The following is a 27370-nucleotide window of genomic DNA, read 5'->3' as shown; positions in this document are numbered from 1 at the left end:
TTATTTTTGTATTACAGACAAAATGTTAACAAGGGTAATAGAGAACACTGTTACTCAGAACTGGAATGCCCTTGTTTTTATTCAATAACCTGAATGACCAAAAGTAATTAATTCTTCTCAATACTAATTATACAATAAAGCAAGCATGGTCTGAGTGTTTAACTGTGAGAAAGGAAGGGAAGGGGCATGGGTCTTGATAAAATTATTGGGGAGAAACAACAACAAGGAAAAGAATCTTCTAGTTTTGCATGATAACTTTCAGTTTTGTATATGTTTACACATGAGTAAATCGGAAGTCACACTGTTGTTTCAGTAGGACGTTGCTGTGCTTCTGCTAACATACAAGAAATCAGAATGCAGCTCTTTCCGTACTTCATAAAGCCAAATCTGGCAAGGGTCAGAGAAAGCAACAAAGGAATGCAGGAAATATAAAGCCATGCAATGGATTCATGAAGTAAGGGGAGTTTCAATAGAGACATCCATACTGTGTTTTTCTTGAAAATTTTCCTTTGCAAAACATGGTTGATAAAATCCACCTTCTCTGCTGTGATTTTTGTCAGCCGTACATATCACTCGTCTACAAGCACAAAAGGTACACAGAGAAGTCAGCAGACTGGGAGGACGTGTGAAATATAGAGCCCATGTAATGTTTGTAAAGATCAATTTGCTGCAGCCTTGGCCTTTTAGCGGTTGTGGCTTGCTTGTGCAATGGTAGTTCCTAAAAGGCACTGTAAGCGCTCATTGCAGGACATCTGTTCTGCAGCGGCCATGGAGGCAAGGTGCTGCTTCCACGTAGCCTTCATTTGTGGTTTCACTGTGCAAAGTCGGTGAGTCATTGCTGACAGATCCAAGGAGCTGTAAGCCCAAGCATGATCAGTGTGCTGACAGCAGCAGACATTCTTCTAGATAATGTTTATTGCCAAATATCTCCTTTTTTTTTTTTCTTTTTTTTTTTTTTTTTGGTGAAGTGTTCCTCTCTGCTTCTCTGATTCTTGAACGCTGGAGACAAAATCTTCCCTCATTCCCCTGCCTAGGTGCCATGGGTAGGGTCATCTTCCCCTACCTGATGGTGGTTATTACAACAAGAGGAGCTAATGAGGGACTGAGCCAGTCCACAGAAACCCGCTAATTAACTTTGGGACACACCTTGTTGTTTCTTGTACTGGTAAACAATTTTGTCAAAATATACCCAAGATCAGCAAAACCAGCTCCCTTCCTCTCTGGCTTTAGGCATACAGGCTGTGCAATGTCTCTGAATCCAGTAAAGAAGCCCTGGCCCACAGCATTTTTGTACCAGTGTAGTCACGGGTTAGTTTTGGAAAGTGCTTAGTGGCAGCCCAAACTTGGGTTGGCTTTGGCAAGGTGAGCCTGTGGGCAGTGGTCCCCAGAGAGCACTGCCATCTGCTGCTGGTGGCACTGGGGACCTTTACTGCTGTTTACCAGCAAATGGCTACAAAACACTCGTGGTCAAACCCCACTTGCTTAAAAACAGCTCGCAGTCATGGGCCCGATGGACTTGTCTCGTTTCTTACATTTCCAAAGACACAACATGCAAATACAAATATAATGACTTACAAATCACATCCTAAACTAAACATAAGTTTGGGGAGTGATGCTCCTGTGGGGAGAAGTGCTAATTAGTGACACCTTCTGCTACAGAGCCCAGCAACAGACGGGTCTTACTGTAAACGAGTGGTTGGTCCGGAAGGACTATGCTCCGGGGAACCTGCAGGAGTTAGACAGATTATCTACACCAATTGGTAATAATCTGTGGACAATGAACACAGCAGATAAAATTTATCACCCATCAGTACAGACAAAATGACAATAAGATGTGCTTTGGAAAAACGTCGGCAAGAGGTTTTGGTGATTTTGTTTGTTAGTGTGTTTTTAACAGTGACATGGTCAAGTGATATGCATCCTTCTCTGGCAACACTGGAAGAGAATTGGACAAAAGCATTTTCCAGGTCCTGCAGGGTCCACAGACCCTCTGAGATCTTAGGTCACTGAGTCTTGCTGTGCTTTATAACTTGAGAACGGTAATATTTCAGTCATCTTAATGTTCTTTATTTGGCAGAAGCTCTTGATCTGCATTGTCTATCACTAGCCTTCAGGCAGTTAGGAGGGAAAAACCCCCCAACATTCTCTTCCCAAAGTTGAAAATATTTTGTTGAAAAATCTCTGGTTAGAACACTTTCAATTTTTAAGTGGAATCTTGAAATTTACTAAGAAAATCTGACATTTCATACACACACACACACACACACCCACCCCTGCCCCGACTTTTCATTTTCTACCCAGAAAAAACATTTATCATCTGTAATAGCCAAGCCTAATGGACATATTTCTGGGATGTGGGAGTCCTGGTTTCAAAAGCAGATGCAGTACAGTTTAAAATACATCTTCTCTATTTCAGTGAATGTCCTGCACTCTCTGGTGTTGACTGTAACAACAGAGAAGCTCTTTCCTTGGTGTTTCCTTTTGAGTGGCTCAGGCAGAGGGTCCCTGCTCAATGGGCTAAAACATTTCCTTTCCTCTGGCACTCCACTGAGCTTCCAGCTTTACATGAGGATCCCAGGCAGATCCCTGCAGGCTCTCCCAAGTGATGGAGAGCCATGCAACTGGGCCCCAGTCCTCCTGCAGTCAGCCTCAATGGAGTAAGTTGGTTTGTAAGAAAGGCATCCCTCTGTGAATAGACTTTCTTTACGTACCATCTGTAATAAAATCCCTTAGGAGTGTGACTTCAGGAGAACATTTGTCACCACCAGTCACACAGTTTTGGAAGCTGAGGATGCAAAGAAATCACTCTTTGTAATTTGTAGGAATAGCTCCTCCTCTTCCTTTTCCCTTTTCTTTTTGTATTTTTGAAGTATTTGGGCAGTTTCTGTCTTCACTAATCTGACTGCATCTAAGTGACAGGGCCACACCTCTTGTTTGTCCCCACATGCTTGCATCAGCTCAATTCTTCAGCTTGTTTCAGGTGGCTGTTAGTTGCCTGATTATGACCTTTCACCAGCTTTTGAGGCCCTGTATTTTCTGGTAAATGCCAATGTGGCAGTTTAGGGAAGGATGGTTCATGTTGAGGAAGCTGTCCAATTTTCTGTAGTGGGAATTGCGGACATCTAAGTCTCTCAGGTAACCTGATAATGCAAGCAAGATCCAGGAGTCAGTGGAGAGCATTTTGACAGTGCAGGACTGTGACTGACGAGGACTGCACAGGCCCAGGTAAGCTCATGAAAACATGCTCAAGAACCAGGGAGTAATAGTGTTCTTTCCTCATGTGTACTCAAACGGGCTTCTTGCGGAGCCACCAAATGAAGCTTGGGAAATTGTCACAGCTCTTCATCCTTTCCTTCTTCCCTAAAACACAGCTGTCAAAACCACAAGTGGATGCTTTGTATTTTGTGGGATGAGCCTTTATTGAATACTTGACATTTAGTTTCTCTGCTCATGTAATTTTGCCTTTTCAAAGGCACATTGCACTTTTCATGGGAGTTTCTTGCTGGGTTCTCTTAGCTGTTTTTAAGAAACATTCCATGTAAGTACAACACTCAGGCAAAGGCTCAGGCCCAGGCTGCTGGCGGTCAGCATCACAGCCCCATCCGGGAAGTACTTCCGATCGACATAGTCTATGATAGTTGTCACAGCCAGCATAGTCTCCTCACATGTGTGTTGGATCTGGTCAGGGGGTAGAACAAATCCATGAGTACCCTTGTCTCGCAGTTCAAATGTGTAGGAGAAAGGTATGCCAATCGTGTGAGCCCAGTCCCGTGAGGAGCCTGAGTTACTGTCTGGGAATTTAAAAATAGAGGGGATGTATATTAAGCACTGTTCCTGAAAATACTTCTTGCTATAGTTAATGCAAGAATCCCTGAACTAAGCAGTAACCGTATATCACTGTGGCACAGAAAGCAGAGTTTCTAGATGCTGCAATTCTTAATTATAAGAAAAGTTTCCATGAAGTTTCCCACGCGAAACAATCCTCTGTAAGATGGTATTGTACAATAACAGGAGATGAGTTCCAGGGATTCTGTGTTTTTAACATTTTACTGTGATTAGTGCGGGCTACAAGATGGATTACCCATTTGCCCATTCTGGTACTTCATTTCCTACATTGACACTGCCTGGAATTTCTCTTTATATTTGGTTTTAAGCATAATTTTGGTCAAGTCTGAAAAATGTCTGGCGACTCCCTGTATCACTGTTCATCTGCCTCATGGATCTTTTTTCTTACAAGTACAAACAAAATGCAGCCCTAGGTATGAACAAGTTACCTTATACTTACACCGTATTACTCATGTGACTCAGGGACTGGCACAGACACTGTGATTATGCAAAACCGCATGAGTACTGAGGCCAACTATGTACAGTTCTGAGTGACTAGCATGACTTAGCGCTTACTGGGAAAGATTGGGTTTACCAGGCAGTCTCTAGGGCCCTCTAGTCCTCTGCATAAAGGCTGCTAACTAGTGTCATCCATGATGGTGTGTTCATGATGTCTCTTAGGAAGAAGGCTGAAACCAACATATTTCACAGAGAACTGCAAGCAGCTGCCGTGTGATAATGTCTGATGAAGTAACTATAGACCTGATTGGGATTTTAATTTTTACTTGACTCCAGTGAAGACAAATAGGAGCCTTGCTGCTGACTTCAGCAGGGTCAGAATGATCTATCACCAATCTCCTTCTGTCCCCTGTGATATATCTGTGAGGAATTCATGTAGAAACTAGCTTCTGATCAATGCTTCCTTCCTTCCTGCAGTCAGCTTTATAACATACAGTGTTATCTTATATTCAAATGACTGCTGCTTAGATGTTCCACCGAGCCAGGCCATTAAATATTACTCAAAGAGGAAATGCAGCAAAACAATACTTACTGATGCCTGTGACACAAGAATGACACTCTTTGAAAAACAGAGCAATCAAAGGGAAACATAAAGAAACTTACATAAAATTAAAGAGGTTGCTCCTACTTTGTAGCTGGTCCCATACTTTCCCATCAGGGCAGCAGCTGCCATCTCTGCAACATGCATCTGTAAATTCAGAATAGGAATAATATTGTCATCAGTGCCAGTAAATTTGGCAGTTATTTTAAGTGGACCCAAATTTTTGTCTATTTCAGCTTTTACATATGATCAGCTTTGAGTTGATATTATTAGTTCAGGACTTTAGAGGAACCCATTACAAACATTTGGGCAAATTGCTCTTGATTTTTTAAACACAAATTATGTTAAAATTTTAAAAATTACTCTGCTATTAGGTAATGAAGATATCTGCTCTGTTGTAAATATAGAGAGGGGTGTATTTTGAAGAATTAACATCTATGCTGTATAGCATACTGATACTGGCTACAGCAGCGATTGATCTCTTACACTTGTTATATTGGCAGAGACCCTGTATCCCACCATCTCAAGAAACCAAGACATAGACAAACTAAATGACTTCTCCAATGACTCATGTGAAGCTCGAACTCAAGTCCCTCATGCTCTTGACTTCAGCTACTGGAAAGTTTATAAATATACATGTCAATGAACTCAAATTACAGCACTCAGAAACCGAGGGGAGAAGTAACCAAGAAGTAGGTGCCTACTTTGCTCCCACTCTCCTAGTGAGCACACTTGAAATACCCTTTCTGGACACAGTCATGACAACCATGTGTGTATAATGTGCTGACATCCTAAAGTGCAGAAGCATTCTTGTATGCAGCAAGAACCTGGTGCTCTTCTCTTCTTACTTTGCATTGCAGTAGCCCTATCTGTAATAGTTCAATTTTCCTGAGTTAAGATGAAGGATTAGGATTAGTTCTGAGGCAAATAAACCTTGCTGATACCGCATGGAGCAGCAGTAACTCTGGATCCAAGCCCCTGAATAAGCCCAGCTCCTCTGAAGGAAAGGCAAGAGGGTAAATAGACTTGTGCCACATGCTACTGCCTGTAGAAGATGAATGTTTTGTCCTACCAGTTCTTCATTGTTACTTGGAGGTCTAGTTGTGGAACCATATGGAGTGAGGATGTACTGTCCATAGGAGTGAATTGTTAAATAGCACAAAATGTCACTACTCTTCTTTTTGATAAACTGAGCCACAGCCCTTGTCTCAGGCTCTGATTCTGGTCCAGATCCACAGAAGATTTCACTGCTGCAGTTATAAGAAACACCAATACCTGGAGAGGAATACAAAAAAATGAAGCGAAGAGAGACATATAAATGCCAGTTCAGAGGGAACAGGGAAATTCACCTTAGAGTGTTGTGTGTTTATGTGGACAGGGAGACTAGACAGCTCAGTGGGACTTGAACATTTCACTCTGTTGGTAACAACTAAAATTTGCTCCAAGACTGAAACACACATTTATAGTCTGGCTGCAACAAAACCACTCAGGTGCCACCACAGTGTACCACCTGCAAGGGAAGCTTTGGACACTCCTTGAAATTCCTGGCAAACACAAATATTGGCTGTTAAGTGGCTAACTCCTAACATTACTGCCTAGAGCTGATGCGTGCTCCTGCAGTGAATTAGAAATATAGTTATATAAACAGCAATTTACTGTTCACAAAAGTAAATGCCAGTTGAAAGTCAATGACTTAATATTTTTTCAAACTGAGTTTTTATTTTTACAAATGTCTTGATGACAACAGGGTGAGTATTCCGTTCTTTATAAGACTTCATCTTATTTCAGAGACTAGTTATTACTCTTGTTTTACATTTGTGTTGCTGATCTGAAATACTTGGAACTTACTGCCCCAGGAGGAATTGAAGTTTCGGTTCAGATCTGTCCCATAGCAGGTGCCATTCATATGTGGAGAACGGTTTTTCCTCCACAAACGATCCTAAACAAAAGTAATTTCAGTTACATAACAACTCAGTGATCTCAGTGGTCCTAGTGATAATATGGTGTAAAGACTCCTTTATTTTAGACCTCCGCATTCTGAGTAACTCTTGCATTATAAGAGTGCAACTCCATGTGCAAGGGTGATGAAGCTTAGTGACAGAACACTTTGTCTACTACAGGAAGGCTGTCATCTTCCCCAAGCCTGCATGCACCTTGAAATGAGCCTTCTGGCCTTTAAAGAAAAAAAAAAAAAAATCCTTTTTCTGTCGTACTCAACTGCTTTCATGCAGTGTTGTGCTCTTAAGAAAGACTTGGCATGGTGAGGATACCTCTTATGTCCAAGAGACAATAGCTGAACTTATGATTGTTTCAGATTCAAGAAGATGAATGCTTTTTTGTTAGCTAATCTTGCTGCTCCTTGGTTCTCTGCTATACTCACTGCTATGCTTGGTCCTCTGCAGACCTCATGGCACTGCCTGTATGAGCTTTCTGGCTGAATTACCTGTGCATCCAATGTGTGGTATGCCCCAAACCTGCCGGGGAGCAGGCTGGGAGACAGCTGGATCCACAAGGCGGTAGGCTGAGCCTGTTGGGCCATGCTGAGGTCCTGCATTAAAAGGTGTTTTGCCTGGACTCAGGAGCCTGGAAGCATGTTGAGAGTTGCTGGAGACCAAGATTTTGCATTATCTTCCATATGAGAAAAGGAAGATTATTTGGGAGGACCCACTTATTTTGAGCCCAAACAGCCCAATATTTGACCAATTCTCACAGAATTGTCTAGGTTGGAAAAGACCTTGAAGATCATCCAGTCCAACCATTGACCTAACACTGACAGTTCCCAACTACACCAGATCCCTCAGCGCTATGTCAACCCGACTCTTGAACACCTCCAGGGATGGGGACTCCACCACCTCCCTGGGCAGCCCATTCCAACACCCAACAACCCCTTCTGGAAAGAAATGATTCCTAATATCCAGTCTAAACCTTCCCTGGTGCAATTTGAGGCCATTACCTCTTGTCCTATTGCTTATTACTTGGTTAAAGAGACTCATCCCCAGCTCTCTGCACCCTCCTGTCAGGGAGCTGTAGAGGGCGATGAGGTCTCCCCTCAGCCTCCTCTTCTCCAGACTAAACACCCCCAGTTCCCTCAGCCGCTCCCCAGCAGACCTGTGCTCCAGACCCTGCCCCAGCTCCGTTGCCCTTCTCTGGACACGCTCGAGTCATTCAATGGCCTTTTTGGGGTGAGGGGCCCAAAACTGAACACAGGAATCGAGGTGTGGTCTCACCAGTGCTGAGCACAGGGCTCAGATCCCTTCCCTGTCCCTGCTGGCCACGCCAGTGCTGACACAAGCCAGGATGCCATTGGCCTTCTTGGCCCCCTGGGCACACTGCTGGCTCCTGTTCAGCCACTGTCAATCACCCCCCAGGTCCCTCTCTGACTGGCAGCTCTCCAGCCACTCCTCCCCAAGCCTGTAGCCCTGCTGGGGGTTGTTGTGGCCCAAGGGCAGCCCCCGGCATTTGGCCTTATTGAAACTCCTACAGTTGAGTTCTCCTCCCATTCCATGCTGCAAAGGTGTGTAGACCTATCTACCAGTTGAGATCTCTCGTGAAGAGTGACTGACTCCTCCAGACATGCTTCACTCTGTCAAGCAAGCCTTGACCTGTTAGCAGAGAAGTAAGTCCATCCCCAGAAACCCAAAAACAATTGATCCTGTGGCTTTGTCCTTCTCTCTTCCCAAGGCTTATTGACATTTGCTAGGAATTTTTAGCCCTGTAATCTCAAGTGACTGCTGATTTACTGGAAGAAACAAAACCTCTTTGCCATGGGAGGATTTGTGTGAGTAATGATTCTGTCACTGTTCTCTGTTTAAATATAATTGCTATGATTGTATCTAAAATTAACAAAACATGCTGTGCACATCTAACTTTCAGTCTGGTTCCTGGATTTTCACTACTTACTTTTTCCCAGGAATAGATGTAGCCATCAATATTGAGGACTGGCAAGATGTAGAGGTCCAAATTCTGCAGAAATCTTCTTATCTTTGGGTCAGATTTGTAATTTTGAAGAATCTGAAAAGAAAAAATACAGAGGACTGAGCAGAGAATCTAGTGGTAATCACTGGAAAGAGCTAGTTTACAACTATAATCAGGGAATGACTCACTCTGGATACCGCCATGGTATCCAAGATCTACTTTATCTCCAGATATGTTGAGATATCTACCTTTCGCCATTAACAAAGTGACAGTGTATCCAGTTATAGTGTAATTCATAGGGATACAGTCTTGCAGGTATGAAAGCTGTGTGATAGTGTACCTGTACACCAGGTGCTTTCAGTACATGGGGAACATTGCTATACCATATGTTAGGGTTGCTTTATTCCAGGAGCACTGTGGCTTTGTGATGCAGAAAAGCTTGATCCAAAACCCACTGGGTGGGAAATTGAGATTGCTGTCAAGTTCGGTGGCTTTGGAATCAGTTCAGGTGGAGGAAACAATGAGCTAACAAGTACTGTCCTATATCTCATCTCAAACTGTGATTTGGACTTAGGTCTACACAGGTATCTATACTAAATACTAATTTTGAAAATCATACTTTAACAGGAAAAGCATAGTTCTTGGTACCACAACAGAGAAGAGAACTGAAGTATATGGGGTTTTCATTATTCAATTGGAAAAGTGAGGACTCACTTCTTTCACAAACCACTGGCAGAATGCTGGAGAGATCCATTCTCTGGCATGAATCCCACAGTCCATCCAAATGATCTTTTTGATTTTATCTGACGGTTGACTGATCTGAGAGAGTGTAAAAATGATCATTTGGAAAACTGTTACATTACAACAAAATAGCCTAGAATAATACAGAAAGAAAAGGATGTGCTTTGATATGCCATTGAGCCATCTGAGATTATTATTATTATTATTATTACAGATATCATTATGACAAGCTCTTCTTCCTAATAACCCCATCCCTGTAGTATCGCAGGGCAAGTGTCTGTTGAGCAGGAGTGTCAATAAAACAGTTTCCTTTTCATTTATATTAGTCATTCACAGGACTGGTTGTTCACTTTGAGATTCCTTTCCCTGCAAAAAAAGGCAGGGAATCTAGTTTTACTCGGCGATGGAAACAGATTAGACCATAACTAACTCAATTATTAAGACTACGTTTTTTACTAGAGAGTCCAATAAAAAATGTCGTGGAATACTCCTAGCAGAAAGCTATATGCTGTAAAAAGTAATAAACCCAACAAAACAGAACTGCTTATCCTCACACAGAGCTATTGCCAGGCTAGTTTCAGCTTGATTTGTATTTCTAAACAAGACTTCAGTTAAATTTGTTGTTTTCACTGCATAATAATAGCAATAGCAAGATTATGGTGATAGTGTACATGAAAGTTGGCAAATCCTGCCAAATCCTACTGTACTGTAGAGGAATAAAACCACCTCCTGTTATTTCGGTGAATTGAGATGAGCACTGTCTTAGGAAAAATCTGAATGCTGTCTTCTGTGTACTTTTTTGTGAAGATACCTTTTATCCATTTTAAGAAAGTTCCTCCCTTACCTGCAGATAATACATCGTTCGATTCTCAGTTGTCTTTCCCAGGTAGTGCTGAGTCACAAGCTCACTGTTGCTTTTCTGGATTTGAGTCATCCATTGATAAATCTGAAAGAGTCACAGAGAATTCTTGACTTGGGAGATTTCTTCTCTTTCCTGACTCCATTTCCAGACTATTCTTTTGCTTAGACAAGCAGCTGCAGAGTTTATTTCAATCTGTGATATCACTTAACACTCATGGAAGGACTTTCACTTGCCTCTGAGCAAAGGCATGGTCATATCTCACTGGATGTTAAAAGATAACATCACTGCAATACAACACTGATACTCTGTTCGTGATGTCATTCAACGTGACCATCCTATTGGGCATCTTTCTGTTGACTTCACCAGACATGGAGCCACACTATCAAATTTTCAAAACAGTACTACAGTCTCTTCCCTATCAGTACTGATTTTCCACATCTGAGTTCAGCAGCAGTCATCCCCAATGACTCAAAAATGACTCAAAAATAGCTCAAACACAATATACATGAGGATTGACTCTGCTCTCTCACTCTTACTACATGCCTAGGAGGAAGAATACCACCATGTTCTGCCTTTGTCCAGGCTTCCCCACTGCTCTGTGAAACACAGCACCAAGAAATCTTCATTACCTACCCTCATGACAATATTCTCCCCTGAAGTGTCAAAAACCTTTCCTTAAATTACTTCTTTCTACAGGTCTCACAGTGTTCACCTCTTCTTCCTCGCTGTGATTTCAGAGACCATAGTAGTCATTGCACTTCACATTTGGCTCAGTATCAAACATAGTGGGGCTTAAATTAATAAATACTAGAGATAATGGTAAAGCATAAAAGAGCAGAAAGTTAGCAAACCAATCAACTGAACCCCAGAATATTATTTGCAAAACAATATGGCTGCTCCATGCAGAGCATTTAGGTTTTGGTCAGGGTGGAATTGAGGATTTAATCAAAATCAATGGCAAATTCATGTTCAGTTCAACCAGGCCAAGATTCTAGTCAAAGAGTAAGGACTGATTCTGCAAAGAAGAAAGCCAGAAAGAGCCCCACTGCCTTCAGCTGAGCTTTCTGCAAGCACAGAGTGACTTGCTGTGGCATCTATAAAACAGCAGCAACAAAGAAAGCAAGCAGACTTGTGTTCTTTACCTCTTCCATTCGATGATATTGGGTGTAGACGTAACCTTCTGGGACCTGCCTGTGGCTGCTCCTCTCCCTTGGCATGCTCCGATCCACAAGTTCCTGCACATCAGGTATTAGGACTCTGAGGTGAGGGGAAATGGGGAGAAATTACTGCAGAAGTATCATGGTGGGTACATTGCTTATATCAACAAATGAAAGGATTTAGCCTCTTCTGTTGTGGACTGTCTGGTAAATTCATCACCATCAGAATAATGGTTACTTTCATGAAGAGAAAGTTCAAAGTACTGAGATTTTCACTGGGTTTTAACAATAAAGTAATAATTTTACCAGATTTTTTTTTTTCCTTGTAATATTGACAATTTTTTACCAAAAAAATGTTCAGTGTCTTTCTTCACCACTTCTACTTCTGGACAAAACTCTAAAATTTTTGGGAAAAGGAGGGAAAAACGAAAAATTTAAGATTAGTGTTTCATTGTATTTTATAGAGACATTTTCAATTTGCAGACTTCACGGAAGTATTCATTGTGATTTGCAAAAATCAGAACAAACCCCCTCTTCCCTTCAAAAAAGCTCTTCTTGCTTTTTAGCCACAATTTAGTTCAGAAAGGGGTATAGCACAAGCGTGATTCCATGATCAAGGGAGTCAATAAAACCTTCTCCTTGGCTTCAGGGGACTTTGGATTATACACTGTGCTTTCTCACTGCAATCAGCCCCTTGTAACACTGCTACAAATCTGTGCTCATTGAAAATGCTTGTGGTAAGACAATTGCAAAGGCAGCTTAAACATTGTTGGTTTCAAACGCGGTGAGTGCTAATAGGCGATTCTGCTGACAGTAGCACTGCTTGGCATTTCTGGAAACTGCACGTAAGAAACTTTTAAGAGTAGCTACAGCTGACTTTCACTCTGAGCTTTGATGTTTATTCACATCTGAACTTCAAACTAAAATTCAGGCAGTGCAAATTCCCATGAACTGAAACCACACATGCAAAATGCCTTATCAGAGCTCTGGAGAATTGAAATCCCAGAGTCTGACACAGTCAGAATATTGATGTCCTGATTATAAATTGTCATTTATGTCTCTATCATTATATACCTAACTGTCATGTTACCTTCCTTGCATGTCAACTGCCTTGTAAAAGGTGGTTCCTGCTTTGAATCTGTTATAGGAACTTTAACTCTACCATTGCCGTACTCATCTCAACCCCTTGGCAATACAAAGCCAAAATTTTGGCTTGACTATCAAATTACCCACCTCTTTCTTTAGGACCCTATACATATTAAGCTTCTGCCTTCAGCTTAGTCTTTAAATTTCCACTAATATCAGCTGAAACCACTAGAAAATGAAGAGCCTTGATATAAATAAGAGGTTAAATATCTTCTGGAATGTTGTCTAAGTCCTGAACACCTGAATCTGATGCTAGATCATTTGTACTGGCTCCCACCTCATCTCTCTCCATCTCTGGTTGTCAGGGCATCACACTTACTAAAAAGAATTTGTCAGGCAAGGTGCAGAATGTCAAGATCAGCTCTAACTCTAAACAGCTTTGAAGTGGCACCAATCCTCCTTTAACTTCTCTCGGATTGGTAAATGTCAGTGTATGTCCACAGGCCATTTGTAATCAGCCCTGAATGACTACAGGGTTGTTTATATGAAGTATGGCTAGCTACTGGTTATCGGAAAAACTCAGTTCCAAACTGTGTGAGGAATAGCTCTTATTTAATCCCATTTGGCTTTATAAACACTCTTTGTATCTGGATTAGATCTTCTGGTTGGAAGTAGAAGCTTGGCAGTTAGTGAAGATGTGTGGCTGGGTTTGTGTGATAAAGCATCATGGGCCATTTGCAGTGCATGGCTCCCAGTTGTGTGCGCAGTAGGGACCTGCTGCAGGGACCTTTGTCACAGGCTGGGATATCTCTGTGTGGCTGGGCGGTGCCAGGAAATCCTCACCAGCCTGGGCAGGGGTGGGTGGCGGGGTGGGGCTGGAATGATAGGAATAGGAAACTGCAGCTTTGAAGAAACTCGCTAAATATTCACTGTGAAAGGGCTCTTCTCCAAACTAGAGCAGCAATAAAAGATGGGAAAGGGAAAAGAAGAGCTACAGAGACTGCGTTTCTGCAGTGACGTTGATTAAAGCTTTGGGTTCTCCAAAACAGGGAGGATCCTGTGTTCAAGTATCCATGCTTTCCAAGAGCAAAGTATGCTCCTCTAAGTAGTGGTTTTACCAAGTTTGGCTTCCTGACTTTAGACCAAAAAACTGAGTCATACACCTGAGCACCATCCTCTGCCACTGAGAAGGAAACATCAGGAAAGAAAACAGATTGGGATGTCTCAGATCCCAGCTCCAAATTCAGAGTCCAGGCTAGCTGAAAGGTGAATAAACAGGGCATAGAGGAATGTGCTTTCAAAACTGAAAGGTATATATCTGTGCATTGGGCAGGTCAAGGTAAGCTGGAGGCACATGGAACAAAGGTTGGATCTTATCATCAGTTCTTTGGGAAGGGCTAGGTCCTTTTGTGATAGCAAGGAAGATTGTTAGAGCCAGCCTTTCCTGGGAGGAAATTAGAGGTTGTACCTGTAAGAGATCATATACCGATCTAAGCTGTCTTTCACCTCCTGCACCAGAGGGGCTGGGACCCTTATGTGCAGGTCTTCTCCAGCCCAGATGTCTTCAGGCAGCAGGGGCTTCCACAGATCCAGCTGTGCAGAGAAGAAAGAAATGCACAAATCAAGCTCTGTTTTCAGAATGAGAAAATATATTTAAGATAGAGTAGCTGCATGTCAATAAATAGAAGTTTTCCTTCAAATTCTCCCCTTAACTATTCTCCAGCCCTCTGTTCATAGAGCATGCAGCACAGGCTTATTGTTTCCATTGACTCGGGCACCACTGATAAGGAGCAGCACCTTCACAGAGCCAGGCAATGAAACTAACATCTTCCCATAAATTTCTTCGGGTAGTGGAAGGGCAATTCCACCCTACACTAAGAAAAAAATAGAAGTTAGGTAAACCTTCTTCAAATTTCATTCCTGCCTGAAGTTACATGGAAATCTGTTTTACAGCCCAAGACCCCACTCTGATTTTGGGCAGACATGGTTCTTCTTACTCACCAGTAAAGTGTTGCAAAGATGCTGAAGATGCTGGACTTGCTGAAATGTTTCTGGCACAATGTGCAAAACCTGATCCCTGGAAATTCAGGAGAGAAATAAGATCAGTTTTAATGTCTGTTAAAGTATCCATGATTTCCTAATTTTGCTGTTCCAGCAAAACCATGTCTGAGTGATGAATTCCTGGAATGTTTTAGCTACAAATAGGATTAAGTGAGGTGAGTTTTCTGTTGCTAGAGTGTTAGGTTAACTCTACTTCCTTGCCAGTGCAATTCTTTATTCACCATACCAGCTTCACTGAAGCCAAATGCTTGCATGAACCCTGGTGTGTGTTTCTGCCTTTGCAGGAACAGGGCCAAAACAAAATAATTGATAATATATAAGAGACTATCTATTTGATAAGATGTTGTGCTTTGTTTTTTCCTCCTGTTTGGGAATTAATCAGTTATTCCAGATAGACGTGGTGCTTTGCTCATCTCCTTCAGCATTAAGAAACAATAGATGGCCATGATAAATGAACATTGTTCAGAGCTTGGGATGTTCACAAACTACTTGTCATGAGAACAGCAAATTTATTCCACAAATAGTGAATAGCATAGTCTCCAGAATTGCATATTCTTACTCAATTCACAGGGAGCGAAAATTTCTAGTACAGGATCTATCATTTTATGTTTCTGGAAAAGACACACAGACTCAGTGTCTGAGTCTATATTTTCATGAGACCCCAAGAGACTGTCATTTACTACAGGCTTATTCTCAAAAAAATATTGAAAGTTTACAAAGAACAAATTAAAATAGTTGGAAATGCAGAAAAAGCAAATCTGCATGTTCTCTTAAAAAACCCTTTGTAATTATTTCTATCATTTTTTTTTTCAGTGTTCATTCAGATCAGCTTTTCAAGACTGATAGAAAGTGTGACATCTCTAACGAAAGGATTTCATAATGAGGAGTGGATTTTGATGACTACATTACTCAAAGGTGAGATAAGAGTTACCCACTACTGATGTGATAGAATGGGGAACCCAAGAAATTTTCGTATTTGTTTGTAACCAATAACTACTGCTTCATGGTCTCCTTCAGTGACTTCAATGGGCCTTGGAGCCTTCACAGAACAGAAAAAGAACATTTTACGTTTTAAAGCTTTTGTAAGAGAAATTCTTGTTACAAAAGCCTTGCATGGCTTTTTATTAAAGCCGTGGTCATTATGGTCATCAATATAATACGCTCTCATCATCTGAACTGCAACTGCCATCATCTGTGCTTCCATACACAAATGCATAATTATCAACTTAATATACATGCAAATAGTATTCACCATTCACATTACCCACTGAAACATAGGAGGATTTGGGGTTTTTTACTTCTCTTGAAAATATCACCTTGGCTGATAGAGAAACATAGAACTTGATAGTTAAAATGGGCCGTTTACTACTGGTTCAGGAGATGCTGTTAGCATATAGGACCCTCATCTACGGGGCAAAATGATTACATTTGCATTGCTAACAATTTGGTACAACAGCCATGATATCTTTGTAATAAACCTTGTAGATGCAGGATAAACATCTTTGCTAGGAGAATAAACATCTCAGCTGCAGTTCAGAGTTTATTCTCTCTATATGCCTGGGCTTGCTTTGCTCTTTGTCTATCAGGAAGGGAAACAATATCCTGTAATATCTTTCTATCCTCATTGACATTATGTCTTAATTACACCAAATGAAAGAAATGCCAGACAGTCAGATTGCTGCCAGATGGCCAGCTCTTATTTACTGATAAACCTTTTACAATAGCCAGTGTGGAGACAAATCATTTTTAATAGTAAACTAAGATTAGAAAGCACACACTCATTTATGATTATGGACTATGATTCTCAGTGGAGAAGTGCAAAGTCAGCCCATGTGACCATGTGAGAACAACAGTTTTTTAAATGTTACAGTTAAGCTTTCTTACCAAATTAAAGGACCGTTCTCAGCACAGGCTGCGTTTCCTTGGATGCTCATAGATCAGATATTTCATTTAAGTTGTTGAACGGAGCAAATGATAATGAAAATCAGCTTTATTAGTCATTTCATCTTTGCGCAGATGCTGCCCACCCAAAGTCACACTGACCATTTGATTAAGCGTGGTTTTAAATCCCATGCAAGTACTCAACTGGTTCAGACAATTAGACAGCAATTAGAAACAAAAAGCAACACTACATTGCCAAGGGTCTGTTGAATTCGTTCAGTGAAACAGACAGGCTCTGACTGCATCCCTGAAACAAATCTAAACACTAAATATTATCCAGGGGGAATAACACATTTTAAAGAGAGAAGTAGTGACTCCGTATGCTCTGCCAGGAGCTTTGCCAGGCGAGTTGTTGAACAGGTATACTATGAAGAAACTTACCTGAGGTTGGTATTGCTTGGGTTTTTCTGCTTTTTAAAACTATATTCTGGGGATATAATTAGTTTAGAGGCATTCAGCACCGGGCTACTTTATCCGTTTACTTTAGATAATTACATGTATAAAGTGAGATGTGGCTAGCTGTCCTCCACACTGTATTTGTGCCCCTACTGCAAATCCCAACTGCTGCGAAGGCAGAGTGACCTTGTAAAGTTGAGGGTAAATGAAAGAAAATAGTTTAGATATGCAAACTGTAGAATTTTGCATCACTCATTTTCTCACTCAGCAGAACTGAGAATGGAGTGTACAGCAAACCTAGACATTTCATACTTTTCAAAAACATTAATCAGTAATAAAAAATGTGATCACTTCATTCTCTGAACACCTTGGGCTGAAGATTGTCTGGACCAACTCCATTAGCTTTTTTGGTTATTGTTACAGATTTCCAACAGCGGTTCAGTATCTGAGCTGCTTTTCAGACACCATCTTTTTCACATAACCTCAGCTGTCTTTTATTAATGGATATAGTTTTGCTCTGTCATCCCCCTCCCCCCGACTTTCTACTCAGAAAAGGCATTTTATTCCTACAGCATCTGATTTCAAAGTTCATTATGAAAGAGGCTAAGCCAAATTAATTTCAGCTAATGGAAGCAGAGCATCCTGAGGTGCATTTGAAGGGGAATTCTGTGTCTTCGACAGCTGCAGCCATATCTTTGCTGTCTTGGATTTTGTTCCCTCTTTCTTCCTTTACCATCTTTATGTTTTCTTTCCAAATCTTACAAAGCTTACATCTTAATAACCCTATCTCCAGGTTTTCAGGTCATAATTGTTGTTATTATTCTTACAGAGTTCCTGGGAATTTCACTGCATGCGCAATTCTTCATGGTACCCCGTTCACACTCACCTGTGATACTGCAATTTCAAGCTGAGTTTTCCAGGAATTAGCATCCCCAGAGAAAAGATGATCCCAGGAAAAAGCCACATCTTTGTGCAAAGAACCCAGCCCTGACAGTGCAGGACTGGAGAGGAGGAGGAAGAGGATAGGTCTGGACTGAACACATTATTTGTACTATTATAATATATAACCAGACTTATCCTGGCAGGGAACTTGCCCTTGTTGAATCATTAACTTCACTTTTAAATAATTCTACTTTTTTCTTAATTCTCCAAGCTCTCTTCCACACCCCAAAACACAAACACATACAAATAGCAACATTGCCACTGAAGCACTTCTAAGAAGAGATTTTTCTATATGTCACCTTCAAATCTTTGAAAATGTTATGTGACGAAGTTGGTAGTCATTAGAGAAAGTGTTACCTGCAAGGTCGGTGGCAACTAGTAAAGTTTAGCTTATAAAAATTGTAGGGATGGGAAGAACAAGAGAAAAGTGGTAAAACAAGCTCCAACCTTGCTCTCTTCCTTCCTGTGTTTGTGTCTTTGTGGAGAACTCCTTTGACCCCTTGACTGCAGTTCTGTCCCTTGTCTAGCTAAAAAGAGGACATGAACGAAACAACCAATACTCCTGTAAAAGGGAAAGATGAGGACATCAGAGTCTCATCTAAACCACTTCCAGTTGGACCAGATCAGTCTCTAGCCACAGACTATCAACTTTACACCATCATAAAGAGTGTTTTTGTTATATACTCAAAACAGTGGGCTGGTTAGTATCTGAAATATTTGATTTCTTGCTTAGTTAACATATCAAGAGTAAACAGTTGAATTCCTTCCTTAATAGACTACAGTTACACATAAATCACAGTGCTTCAGAAAGAAATTGTTTCACTCAGCTTCTCTCTTGGATTAAAGCCATCCTCTGGTGATTTGATGCAGGAAACTGCATGGATTTTGGGTGAAGAGAGTCCTGTAAGTCGGTTTGTTTGTGTACACATGCAATGGACTGTAATTATGGTATCTCTGTAAATATTTTTCAGCAAGGTATGAAGTCTTCTTACATAACAAGGCTGTCATCAAGGAAATAGGCAGCAAAACTGTCCCAATGTAAAAGAGGAACAGCTTAACTCAAAAGTCTGCTCTCACAAAACCAGTCTAATAATATGTTCTTCTCCATATATCACACCATCCCCTTCCCATGTTATTGCCACTATAACCTGCTCAACAGCCTGAACCTGAAAATGGTGAATATTTCCCTCCAGCCCACAGTGACTTCCAGAAGAGCTGAAGGAAGTCTAGTTTACGGGATTAGAGGCAGCTCCATTTGTGAGGAATCAGAAAAATAAACTCATGCTGGAAGACCATATTCCATATTGAGACTCAGGGCATCTGCTCAGATAACGTATGCTTTTGCTTCCTTTGTCTCCACTACTGCCATAGCAGTGGACAGGTGGACTAATGTTTTGAAGTCTTCTGCAGTGTCGTCTATGCCCTTTTACCAGAGCTGGCTTTGAATTGGGATTCAATCCCTTGACAGGGACTCAGAATCTAAGAACAAGAAAAATCGAGGCATAGAGGAAAAAAAACAAACCAAAAGGCTTAATCTTTTTTTTTTTTTTTTTCTTTTTTTTTTTTTTTCCTCTTGCAAAAGATGTGGACAAATGAAGCAAATCATGATACATGCTAAAATTCAATTCCAGCCCAAAGCTTACACCTCCATGTTGTTTATTCTGTGGTGAAAACATAATGTTTATGATGCCAAATAGTTATGAAGATAGATAGGGTCATTTTACTTAATGGGCATAGGATTCAGAAGAAATGACAGTTGCTTGCTAGGTCTTTGATTCAAATTCCTTTGAAGTCCAGTTGATTTTGATGTGCTTTAGATGAAAGTCCTGTGCAAATAATCATGGGCATTTCTCACTGCTTTAAAAAACGGACTTGTTTTGGGACTTCAGCAGCAGATTTGTTCATAAAAGACAATACTTCAGTATGTCCTTAACGTTCAGCTTGCAAGCAGCACTGCTGAATTCAGAATAAGAGCCATTAGTGACATTACTCTGCCACGAATGCAGAAATATCTTGGGACAAACAGTTAACTTCAACAAGCCTATTGCCCTCTTGGGCATAAATAATGTCTCTGTCAGTAATAAAGTCTGTTCTTTGGTCAGGTTCTTACTGGCAGCTGCTTATCTTTCTAGCAAATGTGCAAGGCAGCTTAATCCATTTATTCTCTCCTTGAAAACTGTATGCAGAAAGGCATGGGACATTCCGGGGAGAGGAAAGGTCATAAACATATGGCACAAACATGGCATATGAAACCATGTGGTGTCTTTTCTTCCAAACAAGTTTACTTTGCTGTTCTCCCATACGTTCCTCTTTAGAGCTTCAGAGCATTTTTTTTCCAGCATCGGTTTAGCCTCTCGACTGCCCTGTGAGACAAGCAAATATTATTTCCACTACTTAAAAGATTAAGAAAAAAGGGGAAAAAAGTGACTCCCCAAGGTGACATAGGAACACTGCTGCAGAGCCAGGAATAGAATTCAGATCTCCTGACTCCCTGTCTGGTGCTTCCTTAAATATATGACCATCTGCTCTCCTGCTGGAAGTATGGATACTATATGCTGACTCCAACAAGCTGGCTGCTAAGCCTGTTAGTTTATCCTCTTTTTATCCCATACTGATATCATCTCAAGCTAAGCTTTTGGCCTGGAGTCAAAGTGATTTCCAGTGTTTGAATGATTCGACCTGCTTGTTATTGTTTTAACCTTGCACCACACATATGCTCAGCTATTTGTGACTTATCTGCATACAGTCTGTGTAGCAACAGCCACAAGCTAGAACGGTTTTGTTTAAAGATTCCGTACTGAAGCATACCACATGTTTAAAACAGCTATCATATAGTGGTGAGTTTGATCCTGTTAGCGGCCTGCACCCAGATTTCCTACTGAGTTGCATGTAACTTTCAAGGACAAAGAGCTTGTTAAAAAGACAAAAAGCTTACACACTTGCGTGTCTCCACAAACAACAGTTCATCATGTCAAGCTTTCCCAGTTCAACAGCTAAATCCCACACTAACTCCATCTGAATTAAAAACCAAACTAGGACTAAATGAAATTCAACATGATCATCATTTTTTTTTAAATCATCACCTTGATTCTGAGAAAATCATCCTCCAGTAAATCTCCTTCTCTCATTGCTGCAGAAAACTCACAGTGTCCAAGACAGAGTCATCACTCAGTATGGTCAATACAGTAGTATGATGACTAATGTGACTTAAATCCTCATCTTCTGCTCCACTGAAGAAGGTAGGTGGATAATTCAGCCGTTTCACTAAAATATCCTCTGGTTATCACTGTAGCTTTACTTGGAGGAAGCACACAATGAATTGACAGCTCAGTTTCCCATTGACTTGTCATAGGAGATAGTTTATCCTATAGGTATTGTCTTTTCCTGTGTGTACTAAAAGATATTTCTGTCTTTCTGAGCAATGCTCAAAATATTAGAATTCATTCTCCAATATTAATAGATGGTCTTCCTTCTGTAGCATAGGAATATTCAGCAATACGTTGTGTGGTCTGCAATGTGAATCATTGTTCCTCTCAGTACGCCAAGTCTTCAGCTTTCACAGCTTTGTTAGAGAAAGGTTTTTCTGAAATTCTCCGAACTCCTTTGTGATGTGACAGTGCTAACTGTTCTCAAACCTCATTAGCTCCAGCAACAGCCCTAGCGTAAGTGGGAATATATGGGAAGCTATGCTGAGTTACGACAATTCTCTTCTAGTCATCTTGCTGAGTTTTCCCTTCTCTCTCTTTCTCTGAGATTACACCGAAAACAACCCATTAACCTTACATTTGGGATTTTAAAATAAACTTAAACCAGGAAGAATTCCAGCCAACATACACTAGATTATAATATTAAAAGCAAACCTTAAAATTAGTTCCATTAGGCCAACCTTAAGTGTCCTGGAGATCATCAAGTGACATAGGATACTTAAGCTTTAGTTTAGTGGAACTAATTTGATGATTGTTACATGATCTAGTAATTTCAGGAGATACACATTTACAGATACTGTCAAAGATTTCTCCATAGTTTTTACAGCATTTATACACAGGCATACTCACATATTTTGAGCCAAAACTGGAAATATCAGTGTGTTGTGTCCATGTGGTAAATAACACCTGATTTTTCTCTACAAGTCCCATGATGTGGTTTTTAGACAGGTGTGTCACCAGAGAGGTGCCCATTCAGTAAGCACTTCCTTATGGAAGTGGGCTGAAGCTGCCTGACAAAACCAGAATTGGTTTAATTAGGCTGGCAGACCAACTTCTTCAGACACCATTTTCTTTAACCAGGAAAGGAGAATGTTAGTGAATGGTCTTTCCTTAATAACATGTGGCTGGGGTGGTTATTCTTCCTTCATCCTCTAGACAGCAAAATGTCACTGCTAAGAAACCTTGAGCTGATCCTTTAACATAGAACCTGATCCTTTAACACCAGTTACTAAAAGGTAACAAACACTACTGGTTCAGTTCTAGGAGTTAAGGGTGATCACCTTTACGAAGAGTTGTGCACAAAATCCTACAGTCCTTATGTAAACACAATTCCTATGGGAAATTTGTCCGAATAAGGATTGTGCAATTTAACTTTAAAAAAATACTAGTCATAGATTTCAGGTGCAATGGTAAATTGCTGAACCCAAAGTCCACACATACAAGCTGGCTGCAAAATATTGCTCTTGTAGTTTGATCAAAGGAAAGAGTCAATTTGCTGACGGGTTTTAATGTGCTTGAATCCATTGTCAGAAAGACCAGTTAGATTTTTTCACTCACCTTCTCCAGTCCTGAAAACTTTCCCTCATAAGAATGACTTCTGATGACATGATTAGAACTTATGATTTCAAAGGTATTGCTCGGGGGGGAGAGGATTTTCGAAGTGTTTGATCCTATATTGATGTTCTGAGTGGTCAAAAATTAGGCAAGAATCCTTGATTTTGTGAAGAAACAAAATTTCTTGTAACCTTTAGCTGTCAAAACAATATGTTTTTTTTAATTAGGCCTTTTTAAAGAAGATGTCACACCACATTCAAAGACTATCTTGTATTTTTAAATAAAATAATTAGCTTTGTAAGTAAATAAACTAGTATTATTTTGTTGTTACTAGCAGAACCATAAAGGACAGGACATAAGGCTCTATTATTGCTTAATGGTTAAAATACAAGATTACTGCACTGTATTCTAGAATAACCACCATTATTTTTAATGAGTTTTATTACAAGTACTAAAATATTTTATGATTAGATGTGAATATACTTGCATATGATTTCTTAGACCCAAGCAATATACACTGTATTCACTTTAACTTAAGTAATTAGCTTTTGCAGCTATAAAACATGTTCATATTAACCTTTGGCCTCCGTTCTATCAACAGCGATACACACACTTAGCTTTCTGTTTAATACCAGCACCACTGAGCATAACAGTATTGCTTGTATGCATGCAGTTAAGTATGTATGTCCATGCAAGGTGAGCGATGCTCCAAAATCCTCAACCAGCGTGAGGATCTGTCAAAAACTGTTGTGATGTCTCTGAGGAATCTCAGTGATCATTAATGAAATAAATAGTATCTGACAAAAGAGCTCAAAGCAGATCTTGACTGGGCCAAATACATCCTTTTTACATAACTTATACTCAGTAGAATTTCCAGTCTATTTTTGCAAATGAGCCTTAAAGAATTTCTAAGCCAGGTTTGAAGTGTGCTCTGTATGTATGGGTGTGACGTGCAGTAGAAACAGCTTGTCTGATTTTGTAACATACCGTCGCTGCTCAGAGTATCGTAGGAAGGGACTGGGTAGTGTGACTTTAAAGTGCTCGCTGTGACAGGGCTGGGTGGGTTTGCAGTAAGGCTGTTGACATGGCTTGCATTGGTCACAAGTTTTGGGGTTCTTCAGCAAAGGGAGCTGTTTCTTTCACAATTAGCCAAGACTTTCTCCTCTCTCGAGGTTGAACAGTTACTACTCTTCATACAAGGAGCGGATCTGAAACATCAGCCAACTCTGCTTGGGAGAGCTTACAAATCCAAGCAATTTGACATGGGGACATCCCCATTGTACAGACAGGGGACACAGACACCTGGCTGAGCGGGGACTGTGCCTCTACTACCAAGCAGGGCATTCCTCTGAGTCACGGCACTGCTGAGATGGGTGCAAACACCGGGTCTCTGAGTGCTCCACAGGGACCTCCTGAGTGACTTGCCCATGAGCAGACAGATAAGTGGTGGCAAACAGGGAGCTGAACTCAGATTCCCCATGTCTCTGTCTAATGCCTTAATGTGAGATCATCTTACCCTTTGTTCAGAGAGAATGGTTTTTATACTGTCGTTGTCATTCTCTTTTTTTTCCCCCTTCAAATACTGAGTTATTAGATTCAGCAAGTGAGTATCAAACATATCACCGGCAGTGGAAAGTTTGGAAAATTCTCTTTTTATTCTGCATCAGCAGAAATCAAATCAACCTTCATCTTCCTCAGTACTACCTTTTGGGGGGAGTACTGTCTACTGAGAAGGAAGTTGTCTTGCTGACATCAGTGAAGCATTCACCATTTTGTACTGTTCCTTGAGCATAGACTGATACGGAGCAAATCTTTCAACACAGGTGCACACGTATTTTTTTTCGTGTTTAACTTTTCAGATCTCCATCATTTTCCTTACATTTATACAGCAGTGAGCCAGACTGAAGATGCATTTAGAAGATGGTATGTCCCTGGGACAAATCGTTCATTGGCAAAATGAAGCATATTTTAAAACATCAGCAGTCTTTACCCTCTTCTTGCCTCATACACCGCAGTGTACAAGGGATTTAGGTTGCCTTTGTATTTTCTGGAGAATTCCCTGTGTCAAGGAATTGTCTGTTGTTCTGCTGAAGCTGATACCTAACAGCTAAGCCAGCACAAAGAGCAAGTAACAACCCAGTATTGGGCTTCAATATGTGTATTTAAAAAGATTAAGAAGTCTTTTATTATGTGACTGACATTTCAGATAATGGGCTCCATGCTTGGTCTCTCCTCTCTCCCTAGCTATCGTGTGCAATAACATCTTAACATACAAATATATAATCTCCTCCACAAGCAGCTGTGTATTTCCTGAATATTGTCTCATCTGTGTCAGTACACATCAGGAGTTCGGTGACAATTCTCACCATCTACACCAGCCTCTGTGCAGTCAAGAGTCAGATTCACCAGCTGTTCCCTACTGCAGAAGGAGAAAACTGGACTCACGTAACAGTTCAAGTTTTCTTCTTTGAAGTTGTAGAGCCACAGCCTCAGCTGGTGTATATTGCTGTAATACTCTGGCTTTAATTTAAACCAGCTGATGAGCCACTCCCCCTTTTTCCACACTCCCCACACACTTCCCCACCTTTCTAAAGGGTGGTCGAGTACAGATGACAGCTTATGTGCAGCAGAATCTGTACCATAAAAATCAAACAGGCAAATACAGAAAATTTAGCAAGTGCCTTTTGTGGATTACACTGATAAAGAGTAAACTATGGCACATACTCAGGAATGCCAGAGTGTTCAGTAAATTGCCCTCTGTCTGGAGGCATGGATAGAGCCCCTCATCTACAGCAGTGAAAAGAAATTCTCCTGTTTATAAAAATTTGCATCTTGCTACATAAAGCAAGAGCATATCTGGGCTTTGATGGGTGCCATGGCAACAATGTTACTGGAGTATAGCACAGGAGCATTTTCGGAGAGAGGGAACAGGATGAAACAAAGAGCTCACTGGTTATCTGTGGACACAAGGACCTTTGCTGCAGACCCAAAGACAGGTTCCCCTTTTTCTTGTTCCTGGGTGGCTGTTTACAGTTGCCCCCACATTCATACTTTGACTTCATACTGTGGTTGTCCAGAAATAATGAAAAAAGGGAAAAAACCTGCTACAACTAGCAGGACAGATCTGAAATGTACTTTGGATTTCCATTATATTTGCATCACTTTAAAGAGAAGAACAATGCAAAACGACTAAAACTATTATGGTTACTAGAAAAGAATAAAACCACAGGATATTATGTTCCGTCAAACCTATGCTTAAGTAGCATAATTGCTTTAAAAGTATGCATGTAGAGAACAACAGATAACCATGGTTCTGCTTTTGTTCCGAAATAACTAATTTCAGCACATTTTGCCTAGGAGAGAATGCTCCACCTTTATTGAGATCCACAAAACACCTGTAATTCTTTTTTAATTCAGGTATTCTAGTGTCAGTAAAGAGGTATTGAAACTGGAACCTCATTCATGCAAGCTTATGTGCTCTGAGATTTGAGTGCAAAGAGAATAGCTTAACATTAACAAATGGCAATATAAAATAATACCTACTGCAATGGCCACGCGGGGGGGAAAAAAAACATTAGAGGGAAGTCTTAGTATTTTCTTCACTTCAGCAATTGATCAGAACCACATCTCTAGGTCTCTGCATACAAAGTGTTATTCAACCTCTTGGCTCTGCAGAAACAGTTGCAATACCTGAGACACAGTCTTTCATTCTCTATTTCCAAACTCCAGTTTATTTATATTCTGATTTCTTATCAAAAACCAAATTATTAGAGTGCACTTTTAGTACCTCTTTCCCAGTCGCTTTTGAATGTCTTGGCCAATTTGAGAATAAGGTGGAAGTTTTAAAGAGAGTTCATGGGTGTTTCTTGTGAATGAGTGGCTGGAATATTTCATCCCCCGGAAGGCTGGACTTAGGGCTCAAAAGTGGTTTTAGACATAAGCAAATGAAAGCAGGAGAGAGCCATAGGTCATCGGGGTCTGCAAATCCAGCTGCTTATGGAAATGATTTTTTTTCCAAACACTCACTCTTCTCATTCCGCATTACTTCACCAACTTTGTTTAATTTTTGTTCAGATGGTACTAGTTTATTTTCTGTTCACACAAGGGCCTTCTTCACCCTTGCAGCCCACATCTTCTGCCGTCCTGTTTCTTGCTCTCATTTTAGATCTGTTCACACATCCTGCAATGCTTAACATCATCCTTGGGCCAGCGAAGTTTGCTAAATAAATTACATTTGTAAATCTTTCTCACAATGTTTTACTGACTGTGTGATACATGACAATGATCTGAGCTTGTCACCCTTTTGTATGTGGATATCCTTCAGATGACCTGGAGAATTTAAAGGATGAATATTATATGCGTTATTCTCAAGGAAAAATTTACCAGATAAGGCAGCTTTATCGTGGCATTTTACTGTTTTGTAATAAGATAAGATTTATGACTCGAAAAGATGTCTTAACAGCAAGCAGCATGTAAAAACCAGGAATCATAAAAGGCAGTATCTGTTTCTTTGAGATTAGCAGGACAAATATTTAAGTCAAGTATTTCCTAGCTGAGAATGAAGGAAAGCCATTTGTATGGCTCTACTTTTCAGGCTGCTTTGTGGCCCAGGAATAAAATATGC

At 40.6% G+C, this 27370-nt stretch overlaps 1 protein-coding gene across 1 annotated transcript; it reads right to left on the bottom strand.

The window, feature by feature from the left end:
* Positions 1-3522: 3522 nt before the first annotated feature.
* Positions 3523-18010, bottom strand: CPO (carboxypeptidase O). The gene is made up of 11 exons (XM_074911189.1): positions 17931-18010; positions 14648-14723; positions 14115-14239; positions 11546-11660; positions 10386-10487; positions 9515-9619; positions 8786-8896; positions 6734-6824; positions 5958-6160; positions 4948-5032; positions 3523-3791 (listed from the first exon to the last, which is right to left on the bottom strand). The coding sequence occupies exons 1-11, from the start codon at positions 18008-18010 to the stop codon at positions 3523-3525; spliced, it is 1362 nt and encodes a 453-aa protein (XP_074767290.1).
* Positions 18011-27370: the final 9360 nt, after the last annotated feature.

The sequence above is a fragment of the Athene noctua genome, chromosome 7 (assembly GCF_965140245.1).
Source record: "Athene noctua chromosome 7, bAthNoc1.hap1.1, whole genome shotgun sequence".
Lineage (NCBI taxonomy): Eukaryota > Metazoa > Chordata > Aves > Strigiformes > Strigidae > Athene > Athene noctua.
The sequence above is the reverse complement of the archived record's forward strand: the minus strand, read 5'-3'. Positions and strand labels throughout refer to the sequence as shown.

Excerpts from the sequence above, each read along its gene's own strand:
- CPO (XM_074911189.1), bottom strand. The coding sequence starts at position 18,010 with ATGTGGCTTTTTCCTGGGATCATCTTTTCTCTGGGGATGCTAATTCCT. Across the intron at positions 14,724-17,930 it reads TTGAAATTGCAGTATCACAG|GGATCAGGTTTTGCACATTG; the intron begins GTGAGTGTGAAC and ends CTGAATTTCCAG. Across the intron at positions 14,240-14,647 it reads ATCTTTGCAACACTTTACTG|CTGGATCTGTGGAAGCCCCT; the intron begins GTGAGTAAGAAG and ends TTCTCTGCACAG.